The sequence below is a fragment of the Tachypleus tridentatus genome, chromosome 7 (genome assembly GCF_004210375.1).
Source record: "Tachypleus tridentatus isolate NWPU-2018 chromosome 7, ASM421037v1, whole genome shotgun sequence".
NCBI lineage: Eukaryota > Metazoa > Arthropoda > Merostomata > Xiphosura > Limulidae > Tachypleus > Tachypleus tridentatus.
The window spans coordinates 63,081,188-63,099,910 of NC_134831.1; the positions used below are offsets into that span (position 1 = coordinate 63,081,188).

Here is an 18,723-nt window from a genome sequence, read left to right on the forward strand (position 1 = left end):
TTAAGATTTCTTTGTTTTGGCTTGGGAGTGTCGTTAAGTCATCTAATATATATATCCCTCGCCTGTTACCTCACTGGAAGTAGCTAGTTTTGTACATGTAGAATAATTTTTTATCACGGTATTTATACTGTCTAATTAACAAGAGATGTGTATACCATTTACATATGGCTTGATTTTCTGAGTCATCTGAGTTACCTAGCAACTAAGCTTCTATATAATAACGTGGACTATAACCACATGTTAGCCCGTGCAGAAATGTGCTGATTTGATGAGAACATGTCTTTGTTATCTTAAACCATTTCCAGCTTTCCTATATAATTGAAAGGGAAACGTGTGCGCGTGAGCGGGAATCTTTTTTAAACTTTATTAAACTACGCAAAAATGAAATTGTGAATCGGAAAATAAGGATGATGTCATTATATGCGTAAGGGAAGGGTGGGTGAAGATTTGTGTTTCTCAATAGGATTTGTCAGACAACCCCCGCATAAAGGGTGTGGTCGTCGCGACACCCGTTATCTCTTTTGAATTGAAAAAAATATTGATGATTCTTGGCGTAATTCGTCATAATTTGTAACAAAGACGATGTGTTGAATCATCAAGGTCAGCTCATGCCCCTCTGGAAACTTCCCGTAACTCCCACCGTTTGGGAAACACTGGTATAGATGACATTATGTATAGCAGAGGGAAAGATATTTGAGAAATGAACCAATCATCCCTCAGAGCCCCAAACACGGGCATCACTGTTCGTATGTTAAGGTTTTGCATATGAATTTTTTCATTTTTTTTATCAGCACGTAAGGAACCAGTACCATCACTTGTTCTTTAAGACTCATAACGTAGGTAAATTAATATATAGAATTTTACGCGGACTTTTTTCTAAGTTAAAATGCCCAGGTTTTGAAACTTCATTAAATCTGGAGTCTCTTACTAGATAAGTCGTTCGATTAGTAACTTTTTTAATAGGATATTCAGGTCAAAGTACTTTTTATACAAGAAATTTTTTTGTATCACATAGGTTTAACCTCGAAGTCATTGAGATGCCCCTCACGACCATAAGATTCGTTCGGAATTCCATGTTACTAGCCTCATAGTGAGTAGTGTAAGCAGGTCACTTAATTGTTTTAATTAGACTGCACTGTATTTATATTTTATAATATTTTTGTGTATTCAAATACAAAATGTTACAACCAAAAATATTTTTACAGGAAGCACGAATTTTCCCGCTAGTGTCTGTATACATATATACAATACGCTTGTTCGTGTATCTGTTACAAATATAACATTTGTGTGCATGAGGATTTAGAAAGTTAGGTGCGTCCGCATTACCTGTTAGTAAAACCTGAGTATCATTATATTAGACTATCAGAGAGAGATCCGCTCAGATTAATGTCTTTATTACAAAAGTACTTCTTTAAATGCAATATTTCTAGAATAAGACAAACACCGAAATATTTTCATACTATAATTCTGTTGTCTTATTTGTTTGTTTTGAATTTCACGCAATCTGCGTTAGCCGTCCCTAATTTAGCAGTGTAAGACTAGAGGGAAGGCAGCTAGTCATCACCACACACCGCCAACTCTTGGGCTACTCTTTTACTAACGAATAGTTGGATTGACCGTCACATTGTAACGCCCCCACGGCTGAAAGGGAGTGCATGTTTGGTGCGACCGGGAATTATGTTGTAAGTATGCCTTATAAGTCTGCGCATGCGCTATAAGACGTTTACCCAAAAAAACAGTGCAAGCGCTTGCCTGCGCCTACCTGCGCTAAAAAGCTAGAAAGCTCAATGGACAAGTCATAAAACAAGATGAGCATAATTACTCTTTACTAATCATTTAATACAAAAGCATTAAAAACTTCAAGTTTTCGAAAGATCTCGCTTTAGGTCTTAGAATAACAATATAAGTTTATTTATTGATAGTATTAATTACAGTATAGTTTGGTCCTAACTATACAGCACAGTGTTAATTTATCTCTTTATCGAACTTAGGCCTAATGACAGCTAAGATTTTATTTAGAACGACCGAGATACAAGCGGAGTTATACATTTCGATATTTACCATTACATTTTGTCTGTATTATTCCATAAATCTTGTATTTAAAGAAATACTGTTGCAATAAAAATACTAATTTAACAGCAAACGTTTTGTGGGTCTTCTGCTAGTATATATATATATGTATAGTTCTTTAAACAAGTTTGCCGAAAGAGAAGCTGACCATCTCTGTCAGTTTGTTTACTTAATATTGTCTTAATAACTGACATATTTCAACTAGATAAATAAACGAAGTATCACATTTGTTGTTTTTCAGATTGGTTTAAGGTAAGATGTGCAAGAATAGAAAGCTGTTTTTAAATTTTCAGCAGCCAGGCAAAGTTCGTTCTCTCACAACATGCGAACGTTTTTGGTTTGTTATTTTTCGTACAATGTATTATTAACTACGTCATTTTCCTCTTGAAATATCCTTACTGTTATGTTGTGACTTCTTTTTTTCTATTTTGTTTGATGATTCTGATTGCTGTCTACTTGTATTAAATTTGTTTATAATATACACGACGTTGAAAATGAGAAAACATATCGGTCAAGAACAATGGAATCCCAGACGAAAATAATGCTTATAAATGAGTTTGTGTCGCATTTCTGAAGGAGTTAAAATTTGTAACATCGTAAATCTTGGATCCGCAACTTCAAGATGTCTTTAACTATCGTGAAAAACGTAATGCATGTTTTGAGGCCCGGCATGGGCAAGTACTTTAAGGCGTGTAACTCGTAATCTGAGGGTCGCGGGTTCGCATCCCCGTCGCACCAAACATATTCGCCTTTTCAGCCGTGGGGGCGTCATAATGTTACGATCAATCCCTCTATTCGTTGGTAAAAGAGTAGCCCAAGAGTTAGCGGTCGGTGGTGATGACTAGTTGCCTTCTCTCTCGTCTTGCACTGCTAAATTAGGGACGGCTAGCGCAGATAGCTTTCGAGTAGCTCTGCGCCAATTTCAAAAAACAAACAAAATAAGCATATTTTGACTTCCGTCGACAAATACAAAGAGACGTGACCCGTTTATGACTGTTCGATGAAAAACAACGCAACTTTTACATTTCCAAAACGAGAGAATAACTTTTCTGGCAGCTTTCGGGCATTTCATTTACCTATGTTTTATAAAACAATTAAGTACAATTTGTGAAAATGTAATATGTAAATATAGTGTATAAATATTAGCTGGTGTTAATAATTTTCTCAATAATTATAATTTTTATCAAGTGGGTGGTCTGTTAATCCTCTTGAGCCTGATAAATAATCAAAATCTGACATTTCCTTAGCTTTATGTGATTTTGTTTTTCAATTTTTATTAAATGCAGCTCGTAACGTACAGACCCCCCTCATGAAATAAAATAAAGTTCGTTTTTGAATCAAATGACGAAGATATATAATCTTTCCATTATATTTTATACCACTGAGATATCACATCTGATGTTTGATATTCATATTTGGAAGAGAACGAATGTCAAGAAACAGCACTGAGTTGGTGACATGTGTTGTGTTTCTGCTACGTTTACTAACCATGAACCGAGATGTCAGACAAGGTCAGGTGCATACACTCTGCAGGACCTAATTCAATAATGCTTCTTTCATAGTATGAGACCACGGATTTTCCCAAGTGGAGGATGCTTTGGTTTATTCTACATTTCATCGCATATAGTCTGTTTCATTAATCCCAGCTGATTTAATTATCTAATTAAAGACAGAAAAGTAGCTGAAAACTGTAAGTGTGTTTCCGCACGTAGGCAGAATACTTGGGTGAATAGTCTATTATTTGTAATATCCTCCTATGTTTTGTCATAGAAGAGTGTTTGTGAAGACTTTAAAGTCTGCACTAGAAACAAAATATTCGATAGAAGGACGGTGGCATTTTAAATTATGGGAGATTCTTTCATTAAAAAATTAATCTTTCGGCAGATTCTAAAAAAACGACTTTGGAACTTTTTTGAATAACTTGCTACAGAAACGTGTAAACTTTTATATTAGAGTGAGTGTATAGCGTTGTATTGAACGTATTTAAACCACCGGAACGATCTATTAGGTTACTATTTGACGTATCTAAACCACCGGAACGATGTACCAGGTCTTCTTATTCCTTTTCGAAATGATTCAAATTACTTGATGCAAAAAAACTAAACAACTAAACATACTTGTCATTTTAATAGCTTGTGACAAATATGTTTTACGTATTGTTATATATCTGGTTTGTACCCAAGATGTAGCATGCTGAAATGAGATGACTGTTTGTTGCTTGTGTGTATATTTCAGGATTTTGCTCAACGCTGCACAAGGGCTATAAGAGCATAATCTTCCATAGTTTTAATTGGTAGGCTAGAAGGAAGACAGTTAGCCATCAACACCCATCACTAATTCTTGGGATACTCTCGTCTAACTGACTCGCCACAACTGACCTTTAAACCCCCCAGCCCCACCCTATTATCGTTCGCTTATGTCTTCAAGAGCGAAGTGCATTTCAGCAAGAACAAATTGCAAACCACGATTCACAGTCTGGGCACGCTAACTACTAAAATACACCTGGCAAGTATTGAGATAAACATAAAAAAAGGTTTTTAGAGTATAAAGCTGAAACAACAGATTAACTACTCGTAAAACAGTAAAACTGTTTCTGACAAACTACATCAGAGATGAAGTGTGGTTTGTGAGGCCGAGCATGCGCAGTGAAATTACTTGGCGTGTATTATAAATGGAAATAATTTATGTATCAACATTTGTTAGTATTTACAACAGTATTCAAAAACATTGACCGAATTGTAGTATAGTCCCAACATATTAAACAGATGTGTCATTTAAAGATGGCTTCTTTATTGTTATTTGTTAGTCCTCGGACAAACTTCAAACACGTAGATAAAGTATTTTAAATAAAATATAAAACTAGCCTACCTAAGGTTTATTAGACCTTACACTACGGTGACAACGTATACTTATAACAATTAGAAGAAAACTTAAGTCAACTATAAACAAACAGTAAAGAGTTAAACTTTCTGTGTCTTATCGTACACGCCTTTTTGAAAGGAAACATTTACTAAAATAGAAACGTAACTAATATTATTCGTAATAAAACTTAGATATTGACACAATGGTATTTTCGAAGAACAAATACTAGTTTTACAGAAATTTCTAGAAATATACTAACTGTTGTGGTCACATTGATAATATAAACAATATTACACTGTAGATCATTGAGTATAAATAACCATGGACATGCGATTTGGAGTCAGATAGCTTTTATAGATGGCATATAATAAAAAGCAAATAAACAAGTGCCATTAAAGACAACCACAACAAATAAATCTTTGTTAGATGAATAATTTAACATAAAAATCTTGAATAAACCCCAGAAACTAACATTTAAATCGTTGCACAATTTAGAATCATCTGTAAGCGTAGGTGAAGTAAATATCCAGACATTTTCCAAGCTACAGTATATTATTCTAAATTCTATGGTTCCTGCTAAACTACATCAACTGTGGACTATATTGTCTTACTAATATATATATATAGCTTTATTACCAACTTTTAAAGAATGACGCTAATGTACCAACCCTTTTTAAATTCATCATGTTAGCATGTCACAAAGGAAGATGTGTTTATTATGCTGAAGACACATCAGTTTCTTACATCTATAATTTTTTCAACCACGTTTTAGTTGGATTTCTTTGATTTATTACCGTTACGAATATCTTTCTTTTCGTGTGGTTGCAACTTAAGTTTTTGGCTTAACAGGTTCGTGGCCGTTCTGTTTTCGACTTGTTGGCAAAACCTAACTTAACAAAACTTATCTACTCTGACTAACGGGGAAGAAAATAAATAAGGAAAATAGGCGGGAAGTGTGAAATAACGTTACCTGAGGGCATACAAACAATTTTCAACACTTCGCTCGCAGCTTCGCCCCAGTGTTCAGTAAATACTATATACTGTGTTTCACCTTCTAGCGGCTAGTAGCAAATATTTTCATTTATAAAGGCAAACGGTTTACAACTGCCAAAATCTCATGAGCGACGCCACACTAGTTGCTATGTTTCAATGATATATGTAATAAAAAGACATAGAAAATTAACAGGACTTTTGTGATCCATTTTGCATTTTGTTTTCATCATTTCACAAGCCTTTACATTATCGGCTTTGTTTGTTTGTTTGTTTTTAACTTTCGCACAAAGCTACTCGAGGGCTATCTGTGCTAGCCGTCCCTAATTTAGCAGTCTAAGACTAGACGGAAGGCAGCTAGTCATCACCACCCACCGCCAACTCTTGGGCTACTCTTTTACCAACGAATAGTGGGATTTTTAAAATTTATATGCAAAAACGGCTCGTTTGGGTTGAGAAAATATTTTACATAGAAGAGTGAACCTGACGATGACCGAAGAAGGTCGAAACGTTGTTCGCTCTTCTATGTAAAATATTTTCTCAACCCAAACGAGCCGCTTATATTCTCAACAAGTGGGTTTCTCGACATCACTGAATAGTGGGATTGACCGTCACATTTGTAACGCCCCCACGGCTGAAAGGACGAGCATATTTGGCGGGACGGGGATGCGAACCCGCGACCCTCAGATTACAAGTCGCATTGACCGAACTGTAGTATAGTCCCAACATATTAAACAGATGTGTCATTTAAAGATAGCTTCTTTATTGTTATTTGTTTGTCCTCGGACAAATTTCAAACACGTAGATAAAGTATTTTAAATAAAATATAAAACAAGCCTACCTAAGATAGGCACGCTTGGCATGCCGGGCCCTATCGGCTTTGTACACATGCATTATGTCCCCTGATAGATGTTGCGTTTGTAAATATACTGTAACATATATATCATTTTAATGACTGTGTTTCATATATGGCACTTTGGATGAAATCGTAAGAATTACTCTAAAGTATAGTTCTTTATAAGCAATAGGGGGTTTGCATGTGGAATTTCGAGCAAGATTAAAGCGCTTTAGGCATTGAACTTCACAGGAGAAATGATTTTGTGAGCTCTGAAATATCGACTATATGGAGGTAGTGACAATAATTTAAAACATATATATGTAGTTCAGGACAACCAGTTGTGCTTGTGTTATTATCTGTAAAGTAGATATATGTAGTGTAGGAAAATAATCTTAAATAATATTCATCTGACACAAACTATACATCAAACTTGAAAGTTGTCGAACAAAGGTCTAGATTAGCAGACGCAAAGTTGTTAGTGAACTGGACACGTTTTTCATTTTGTTTAAAGAAATTTTGTTTTTCATTTCATGTAGTGTTGCGCCAACTCGTTCATTTCAGACCTTCACGAAGTTATTAACACTTTACATGTGGCTGTCAATACATGTTCATAACACGAGTGATACATATACATCTGTATTAAAAATAAGAGTAGTGTTTTCTTTTCTACTTTGCTTTTCTATGTGCCTCACAAGTTTCTGATCACACTTTCAGCGAGAAGATTCAGCATTTCTGTTTCCAGTCGTTTATTAGCATTTAGAGACTAAGGACAACTGAAATACAACAAAAATACACTGATAATTACTGATGTTTGAATGTCGCACAAAGCTACTTGAGAGCTATCTGTGCTAGCCGTCCCTAATTTAGCAGTGTAAGACTAGAGGGAAGGCAGCTTGTCATAACCACCCACCGCCAACTCTTGGGCTACTCTTTTACCAACAAATAGTGGGATTGACCGTCACATTATAAGCCCTTCATAACTGAAAGGGTGATCATGTTTGGTGTGACGGGGATTCGAACCCGTGACCCTCGGATTACGAGTCGCACGTCTTAACACGCTTGGCCATGCCGGGCCTATTACTGTTGCTTCAACAATACTTTGAACAACGAGCAATACAATTAAAAATACAATAGTCATTATACAATAGGTTTAGGCTTATTATATATTTTAACACTATATTTTTTATCTTGGTCCTTAGGGATTTTTAATAATTAAAAAAGTGCATAGCAATGGTATTACAATTACGTTTGTTTTTGAAATTCGCACAAAGATACTCAAGGGCTATCTGTGCTAGCCGTCCCTAATTTTGCAGTGTAAGACTAGAGGGAAGGCACCTACTAATCACCACCCACCGCCAACTCTTGGGCTACTCTTTTACCAACGAATAGTGGGATTGACCGTCACATTATAACACCCCTACGGCTGGGAGGACGAGCATGTTTGGCGCGACTCGGGCTCGAACCCGCGAATTACGAGTCGCACGCCTTACGCGCTTGGCCATGCCAGGCCTATATTACAATTACCCTATTTCCGTATCATATGACGTATAATTAATTATAATCATGTTTCTTCAGTCTGAAAAAGGCGTTCACGCCACAAAAATTGAAAATTATTTTGATGAAGGTCTACAGTGTTGGTGTCTTTAATAAATTAGAGGAAACCAGCGAATTTAATAAATGTTTTATATATCTACATAGAAATAACTATGTTTTAAAACGTTTGAAAGCACCATGTTTCGTTAGATTTATCTAGCATTATTAGGTGATATGACTTCAGTGGAAGCTTCACAGCTGTTCGAACTGTCATGTTTTACAAGACTGGTAATGATATAACTTCATGAAACAACGTTTCTTTGTCAAGGTGTGGCGATACAGCGATACAAGACGAGTATCATATCGTGAAACCTTGATACGGTTGTATCAATATACCGTCCAATACGATATGATTTATATACCTTCACGAAAATGTGGCAAGCTTCCAGTACACACTGCAAGTTTTTTGTACAGAAACAAATCAGAAATTCTAGTACAATATTTTTCCTAAAAATTAATGATTCAATGAAGGGAGATGACATTGAGTACTACATGTCGTCTTCATTTCTTTTATCAAAAACATTACAAACATAACAAACTAACAATAACATAATAAATAGAAAGATACTAACTTTTTTTTTTACTTCTGTTGCCAGCAACCATTTAGTTGATCAAACCTGATAAACTTGAAAAGCACTCTAAAGTATGAAGTACTTAAGAAGACAATATTAGTAAAATAGATAACAACTTACAGACAAAACTGTCAAAAATTTGTAACAAACCTTACTGTATCGACCATGATGAGAAACGCACCATTATTTATTTCGATTAGCGGAACATAGTTGTTTTTAAACATATCTACGTCTATATGAATAAATATGAATATATTTCATACTGCCACCTGTTGGAAATTTAAAGAGCAAAATAAATAAATAAAATATTTTATAATGTTATCATCAATTTTTTGTTTGTTTGTGGTGGTTTGAATCCACGTGCCGCAGTTGTAAATTAATTTATTAAGTTTGCAACAGAGAAAAAGCCACATTTGATAAACTTTGAAGTAAATTCGTATAAACTGTACGGAGTATGGTTTTATAATGTATACTTTATTTCTGTATGCTTGTGGCTTAAATATAGTGTTCGTACTTTCATGCTGTGAACAGTTGTGAGCGATTTCTCTTAAGGGCTAAGTTCCAGAGAATAGTTCATGAACAAGCTTAGTTTAAAAGTTTCTGTTTGTTGTAGCCAACAGAGTAAGCCATGATGCACCATATTTGGCACGATAATCCCTCTTTCGATATTTGGTTTCGCGAGTCTCTATTGTTTGTCTTTTATTTTCGGGTTGTTTTACACGACGCTCTGCTGTGGTGCAGTCAACTATTTTTAACACATTTTTTTTTTTCTCTTGTCTCTCTCTTTTCCATGGCTTTCTTTACGGATTTCTACCCGGCTCCTGAACTAGGTTAATCCGGGAAGTTTGGCGGAGAATGCCGGATTGCAGACTGGTGATGGCGTCCTCAAGATCCAGGGCCAAGCCACGGAGAACATGCGCCATAAAGAAGCGCAAGATACCATAATCCGAGCCGGAAACTCGCTAGAACTTTTAGTTCAAAGGTAAGAACTGCTCCTGAAAGAAAGTGAGACAGGAGACGTCCTTATATTAACTCTTATCAGAAGTAAAGATTGTTTATCAGGCATGAACACAAGAGATTCTCTTAGGTGTGTTCGACTCAAACATTTTTGTCGTGTTTGAGTTGATATACTAAACAGTTTAAATATGTAGAACCAAGCGTCATAACTCATGAAGGTGGCGTAAGAGTATTTGTTCTAAATGGAAGAAAAATAGGATTTCAAGTGTTTTTACACGTGATATGCCTATATGTACCAAAAGTACTGCAGGATTTGGCCTGTTTTTTTTTTTTAGGGGAGGGGCGATTTCGGAACAAGACACTGCGTCTTTCATACGATATGTATCTGTCAGCAAAGGCTAGAACTAATTTTGTAGGATACGAGATCAAATGGTATAAGCAACTGGTTTTAAATAAATTGGGAAGTTTATCGCTTTTGGGTAAACAACAGTGTGTTACACGAATTTAAATGTTATGTGTATTGGAAACTAGTAACCACAGTTTTGTCTACCAGTAATCCTGTTCACTATTCTTATACACATGTGACTCTCTGTTTCTTTTGTGTACATTTATATTACATATTATCCTCCCTGACTTCCAGCACGTGGCATTACTCAGCGACTATGAAAGTTATCAATCAAGAGCCCTAAGTGCTGGGACCGGCCACGTGGATTGTATTTCTCAAGTTCATAGTGTGTGAGGAGCCATGTTACTGACAAAGAAACGCCACGTTATATAAAATACCAGAAATTTCCAGTTTTTAAAAGGAAAAAACAAAATAGGTGGTAGGAATATATGTTCTTAAAAATTACATATATGAATTTGCTCATTTAAGTTATCTACAGTTATAACCACTGAAACATATACACCAATCCTAGGAAAGCACATTTCCTGAATAAAGATGAAACAAACATATAGCAGCGCAAGTGCAGTATTTCAAAAAAAAATTTGTGTTAGAATCGCTTTGAGAGACATTCAGAAGTGTAACATGTATCCGATAGTTTCTGGGAATGTAGTCATTTCCAGTTCCTTGAGGCGAATATTTCACAAATGAGTTTGGTTAGAAGTATTTTATTCTAACATTCGAGCGAAGATCATAAACGAAAACAAACACTATAATAGAACAAACCCTTTCTGTTTTTTGGGCTAAAAGGTTTGGTTTTTTGTTGTTGTTTTTGTTTTAATTTCGCGCAAAGTTACAAGAGCTGTCTGCGCTAGCCATTTCTAACTTAGCAGTCAATGTAAGACGAGAGGGAAAGCAGCTAGTCATCACCACCCATCGCCAACTCTTGGGCTACTCTTTTACCAACGAAAAGTGGGATTGACCTTCACATTATAACGCTCCCACGGCTGAAAGGGCAAGCGTGTTTTGTGTGACGGAGATTCGAACCCTCCACTCTCAGATTATAAGTCGAGTGCCTTAACCACCTGGCCATATCGGGCCAGGCTAAAAGGAGGCTTTAACCAATAAACTATGGCCTACGTATTATGTAACTTAATCTAAACCAACGTAAGTCATCACATTAGAATGTAAGCGAAAAAACAAATGTACTAGTCTCGTTTGTTGTTGTTTTTATTCATCTAGGTCAAATTATACCATCACAAATGGCACATACACAAAACAGAACATGTACTACCCAAGGCTTCTTTATAACAAAGGTTCGTTTGAAGCAAATTATACCGTTACTTTAAAACATAAATAAGACAAAGAAGGAATTGGTCAGTAGATCACAGCTTTTTACTTACGTGGCCTCACATGAAGCAAGTTACACCATAACATTAAAACGTAAACAAAACATACAAAGGACTGATCAATAGTTTATAACTTCTTACTTAGCCTTATCTGAAGCAAGGTATACCATCACATTAAAACACAAATAAAACAGAGAAGGGGGAGGTCAGTAGAATACAGTTTTTTTCATATTTTTTAAGTCTCTTAACCTTGCGTTAAAGATTAAGTTTAATAATGACCTTTTTTTTTCAATGTTAGCCTGTAGTAGAACAGATAAACTATATTACATTATATAGTAAAATTTGTAAAATTGTTAACTAAAGGTTAACGCACATTTAATCCATTCTGAATGAGCTCAACTTCCATACACATGTCAGTAGCACGTTTCTTATGCAAGTTAATGGTTAGTCTAGTTTTATCAGAAGGTTTGCATTATTTAAACCATTTGAAGTTTTATGCTGTTAGTTATGATCTGTGTTTTATTGGAACGTTTCTAAAAAAACTGTAAAGTGAAACGTTGAGTATCTAATTAAGAAATAAACAACAATGTGGTGTTACAAGGTCGTTTATTTCTAGTAGTAAAATGTCTTCTACACATCAATAAACACTACATAAATCAAATAATGTGAATTGCAAAGTTTTGCTAATAGAGGACACTGAATGTGAAAACTGGTATTTCACAAATTTTGTCGTAAATTTCTTCAATTCATCCCAGCTTCGTTTCATGCGCTCTTTAGGCTGAAATGGACGACTTGAAATAAGATGTCTAGACACATTTCGTTTGGAAATATATATTATTATTTGTATTATACATAGCTTTGACTTAGATGTTTCTAGCTTTTGTCTTTTTTATCAAATAAATATTAATGAAGAAACCAATGGTTTAACGGTATGTCTGAGGGTTTATAGCACTAAAAATTGGGTTTCGATACTTCGATTAGCACAATACAGATAATCAATCATGTAGCTTTGTGCGTATAAATGAACAAACAACAAATACAAAAAATTTTATCGTAGAAACACAGACAAAAGCCAATAGGCCTGACACTTGTGATAAAAACCACGTAAACTTCAGACGTTTTTCCACAGAGTCTTTTTAACATGTCCGATAAGGATTCTAAATTAGGCACGCATAGAAATAATATTTCAAATCCATCTTTGTCTCCTACAAGTCACTGCCCACGGCATTCAAAACGTAATAAATAAAAAAGTTGGCCTAAATTCTGCACATCAATCAGTTGGCCTATTTTAAATATTTTTCCACATAAGAAAAACCCATTGTTTTTATGAATAGCTGTTTTAGGTGTTGTTTATTATTAATCTATGTGACCTACGTATAACAAATTCTAGTAATCTAATCCCAAAAGTCACACAGTATTCAGGAAGCTTGGTCGAATTCCAGGTGATCGTTTGGCCCGGCATGGTCAGGTGGTTATGGCGCTTGACTCTTAATTTGAAGGTCGCGAGTTTGAATCCCCGTCACACCAAACATACTTGTCCTTTCAGCCGTGGGGGCGTTATTACGTGAAGGACAATCCAACTTTTCATTGGTAAAAGAGTATCCCACGAGTTGGCAGTGGGTGGTGATGACTAGCTGCCTTATCTATAGTCTTACACTAAATTATGGATGGCTAGTGCAGATAGCTCTCGTGTAGCTTTGTGCGAAATTCAAAACAAACCAACAAATAAATCAGGTGATCATTCAGAACACAGTGAGTATTATCTTTGATCAGATTTCTTTTGAGGTTAAAAGAAATAACCAAAGAGGCAGACAGACCAAAAGATATAAAGTAGACTCTTAACAGTTTCCATTTTGAATAAATTTAACGTGTATTGAATAAATATATCCAGTTGTGTACTTGAGTTATTCTAAGCTGTGGTTGTTACAATAAAGCTGAGTCAACATTATTTCGCGTTAATTGGCACTGACGTTTTCTAACAAGACTGACACCATGGGAGTAAAACAAACAAAATATGAAAGGCTCAGCTCATTCGTCTAATGAACAAAGTACCTTTTGACGGATGTGAACTTTCTCCTAGTTAAACATGACAGCCAGCCCCTACGTTTTACAAACAAGTATTAAATACTTCTAAAGTCCAAAAAACTTGTTCCTTTTTAAATTCAAGTGATAGAAAATGAGTAAGTTGAAGATTACGTGGCTGCTTGATAAAAATATATTTTTATAAAAAATATGGGTTAAAGAGCTTACAGTTTGCTTTTGATAACTGCACAGAAAATGCTTCAGTACTAGTTTTCAAGGAGTTCAAGACTCATTAATTTTCACTTTCATCACCAGGTGCTATTATAAATCTTATATTTAAAAATTTATGGTACTTTTTTTTAAGATTATTTATATGCATAGTGTTTAGTTATTTAAAACAGTACTTTATTAATTTCGCTTTCACACAGTTTTTATGTTTCAGTTAATATCAGTGGCTTAAAATTAATTTACTGGGATAAAGTTATATTTATCAGAAGGGATGTGTTGTTTGTTTGTTGGATTTCGCTCATAGCTTCACGAAGGTTATCTACGCTAGCTGTCCCTAATTTTGAAATGATAGACTAGACAAAAAAGCAGCTAGTATAGTAACCATACACTCTGAACTATTGGGACGTTTATTTTAGATTGAATAATGTAGTTTGACCACCATGCACTCATAATTATATACCAGAAAGATAACTATTGGGTTGTACTCGGTCTCGAAACCTCTTGCACACTGTGGTTGAAGAGAGCGTGGCTTTGTTGTCAACATGTCTCACTGTGAGTCCGAAGGTTCACCTTCGTGCCTATTTTGCAATATTGCTCTTCGCACTTTGGGTAGTGGATGCGTTATTGGAGTGATAGTAAATCCCATTCTTCTATTAGAATAGTCTTATAGTTGTCGATTGGTTCTATTAACTAGCTCTCTTACCTTTCAGAACAGGTAGCGCAGATAGCTCTTGTTAGGTTTTCAAATGTCCGAAACAAACAAATATACCTTGTTGATATTTATTTTTATCACTGTGGTACACGTTTTTGGTGAAATATATCATATTATAGTATATTTGTAACTGAAACTTCAACTTTTTACATATTTTATGGCTTTCAGAATATGATTATATAACAACTTCGTGAATATATTGTTTGCATATAAGTAACGCGAAACTGCACAAAAACCTTATAAAATTTTTTTTTTTTTGACATTTGCTAAGAGTTACACATCAACCATCTGTATTAACCGTCCCAATTTGAACTGACCACCACTCTTATAACGCTAATTATGGACCAGTGATGCTTTGTGCTTTGTTTTGGAATTTCGCACAAAGCTACTCGAGGGCTATCTGTGCTAGCCGTCCCTAATTTAGCAGTGTAAGACTAGAGGGAAGGCAGCTAGTCATCACCACCCACCGCCAACTCTTGGGCTACTCTTTTACCAACGAAAAGTGGTATTGACCGTCACATTATAACGCCCCTACGGCTGGGAGGGCGAGCATGTTTGGCGCGACTCGGGCGTGAACCCGCGATCCTCAGATTACGAAGCGCACGCCTTAACGCGCTAGGCTATGCCGGGCCATGGACCAGTGAAAAACCATCCATTAAAAGAACCGCGTTGCATACTACTATCTTATAATGCATATCAGTGACAAAGCTACAACTTTTCAACTTGGACTTCACAAATAATAAAGTCTGAACCCCGCCACGTGGTCTCTAAATTAACCACCGTGAGTGCCACGTGGCGTCTGTCACATGTAGTTACGTTATCCAAGCATGCAAACATATTTAACAATTTCAAACACTAAACAATGAGGCATATTACATTAACGAAGTATTTCCTGTGCTTAATGCAGCAACGATAAGTTTTAAGTACACGGGTGACAAGGAAAACTTTGTTAAAACCGCCACCTTTATGTATTGCCATTTTTGGATTAGGCCTAAAAATTTAGTTAGCAGTGGACCTACCCTACCGATAAATCAACGTATTCTTGTGATCGTTTTTAAGAACAATATATTAAATTAGCTATATTAACTACTGCATTAATTTGTAATTTTAGTCTCTGTGAGAAGCTTGCTTTAATCAGAAGTTAATATTGATATATTATTATTGAAAAATACTGACAGGCACAATTTTATTTAAACTGAATTCCAATGAAAGCGCTAATAGAACTTGTTAAGTGACTAAAGACGATGTAACCATTGGAACCTATGGATTCTATCCATATTATTTTATTTATTGATAAAACGTATGTTCGAAATTAATTTTGTTCGTCAGTGTTTCTTTCAGATTTTTAATCTTGTGATTTAGCCGATGAGAAAAGAGAATGTATTACATTTAATATCGCTAAATGTAGATTTACATTAATAAATGAGCGTAAATCCGTTGCGATGACGTCATGATTATATTAGATAGCTTGAACACACTCAAACTATGTCTGCAAATGACATCATCGTCTTTGTGAGAGCTTATTTACCCCACCTATTGGTTTTAGCGATATAAAATGTGCTGGCTTTCGAGGAATGTCTTAGTCGTCATACAAATTGTTATATGTTTATGGGTATCATGCTTTTAATGTGAGTTACGTCAGCTAAAATCTGAAATTATTATTTGAATTTTTTTATTATTATTAGTTGTTCTTTCTATCACAGTCATAGTAAAATCGTTTGTCAACAGTCCTAATGTTTATCTCCAGTGACGTGGGATTAGCACGACACGTAAAGTAGTTTAGCTGCTGTAATGTGTAATAGAGGCCTGGCATGGCCTAGCGCGTAAGGCGTGAGACTTACGTATTCCGAGGGTCGCGGGTTCGCGCCCGCGTTGCGCTAAACATGCTCGCCCTCCCAGCCGTGGGGGCGTTATAAGTTCACGGTCAATCCCACTATTCGTTGATAACAAGAGTAGCCCAAGAGTTGGCGGTGGGTGATGATGACTAGCTGCCTTCCCTTTAGTCTTACACTGCTAAATTAGGGACGGCTCGGTGCAATGGGCTAACAACCTACTCACTTAAATACTCGTTGAAGAATCCGCAAGCGATTGCGTCCCTTTGTTCCTAGATGGAATCTAATGGTGATAACTAATTAACTAAACCAATGTGTAATAGAAGCAAACGTTTACTACTGCATAAAGGGCGAATTACTAGTATACTATCTGTAAAGGAAGACACTGGTATAGCGGTAAGTCTACGGATTTACAACGTTAAAATTAGGGTTCGATTCCTCTCGGTAGACTCAGCAGATAACCGGATGTGGCTTTGATATAAGAAAGCAAACATAAATATCATAAAATATAAATATAGTGCAGTCTATTTAAAACAATTAAGTGGCCTGCCTACACTATTCACTATGAGGTTAGTAACATAGAGTTCTGAACACAAATACATTAAACTACGAAAAAATATTGTTTTAGGGCTAGTTAAATAACATAATATATTCAGAGAAAGAAGCAAAATGGCAGCCATTCAAACTCGAAATTTACAAAACTGAAGCTAAAGCAAACCTCTAAAGATGTAAAAACAATATTAAGAAACACAAAGTACGAGTTAAGAAAGGGATAAATTCTATCTCCGCATTTTGTTGTGTACAGTTTGTCCATAAATAAATTGTACTCCTAAACAAAGAATATCAGATAACTCACTTCAATAGGTTAGCAAAAGTTGTTCAGAAACGTCTAAAATTCAACAATACACTAACGTATTGGCGGATCCGGCAGAGAAGTTGGGCAAGAGGACTGAGGAATTTCCTATCTCATTTGTGAGTCGCGTTTTATATTAAAACAAAAACATAAAATTATGGTACATACAAGAACGAAACCAACAACAAAAACAATAAAGGAAACAAAAGTCCTCGCAAACTACTTACAAGGTACACACAAAAAAAAGACAAATAAATATATAACACTGGGCCTACCCGACAACGAAGAAAGGCATGCAGATATTCAAAATGAGCAATTCTTAACCAGAGCTTTCAAACGACGCAGCTGGAAAGTTCTCTACTCACTGAGATGTCAGTTTATATGTAATAAAATGCACATTCACCAGAAATGTAAGTTAATTTTCCAGTTTTGTTCACGAATAACACAAAATAACAAATGTTTTTTTTCGTGTAAACAGCATTTGTCTTTTTTTTTTGCTTTTTTAGCGTCGAGTCTTCAGACTTACAGTTGAGCCACTAGTTTCTGGTTTGGTTTGTTTCGAATTTTGCACAAAGCTACTCGAGGGCTATCTGCGCTAGCCGTCCCTAATTTTGCAGAGTAAGGCTAGAGGGAAGGTAGCTAGTCATCATCACCCACCACCAACTCTTGGGCTATTCTTTTACCAACGAATAGTGGATGGACCTTAACGTTATAACGCCTCCATGGCTGATAGGACAAATATGTTTGGTGTGACGGAGATTCGAACCCGCGACCCTCGGATTACAAGTCGAGTGCCTTAGCCACCTGGCCATGACGGGCCCACCACTAGGGGCTTATCAGTAGGAAGACGATAATAAAAGTTATAGACTGTTTCCCTACTTTGTTGAATTTTACACAAATTTATTAAAGTACCATCAACGCTAACCGTCCTTAACTTATCAGTGATAGACTAGAAGACAGGAAGCTTTTGAAGTGCTCTTTTACGAACGGAAAGTGAGATTGAACGTAATATTATAACGACCCCACGGTTGAAAGGCCGAGCATTTTAGGTTACAGGACTCGAACCTGCCATTCGAAGATTACGAGTCGATCACCCTAACTACCAAACCATACTAAGGTAAAAATTAAAGTTTTTGGTATAATCCCATTTGGGATTAATAACACTTTATTCTTAAATCTTGGGAATACACACACAAAATCACCATTTATATACATTTGCATTTCGTATATCCTTAACATGTAGATTAAATGATAAGATTTTTTTATTTCACTCTAAATCGGTTTTTTTATTTATTATGCCAATTTGAAGAGGGGTTAGGATTTTATCCTGTTGAATGAGTAGAGGTAAGTACATTTTCTGTCTCTTATAGTGATCCCTTAATATTAGCCATTTTTGGTGCTTCACTAACTCTACTCAGGTGTGAATTATCACATAAAAACACTCGCATTGTCGTTCCAGGATG

At 35.7% G+C, this 18,723-nt stretch overlaps 1 protein-coding gene across 9 annotated transcripts in view; it reads left to right on the forward strand.

The window, feature by feature from the left end:
- The window catches only part of LOC143255820 (PDZ and LIM domain protein 1-like), a 91,978-nt gene that overhangs the window by 6,594 nt on the left and 66,661 nt on the right, over positions 1 to 18,723 (forward strand). For 8 of the 9 annotated variants that reach the window (XM_076512103.1, XM_076512106.1, XM_076512107.1 and 5 more), the window contains exon 2: positions 9,756 to 9,907. In XM_076512103.1, coding sequence (XP_076368218.1) covers positions 9,756 to 9,907 — 152 coding nt within the window. Of the gene's footprint in view, positions 1 to 1,640; positions 1,683 to 9,755; positions 9,908 to 18,723 lie in introns of those variants that run through there. The other variant, XM_076512104.1, reaches the window with a different exon arrangement.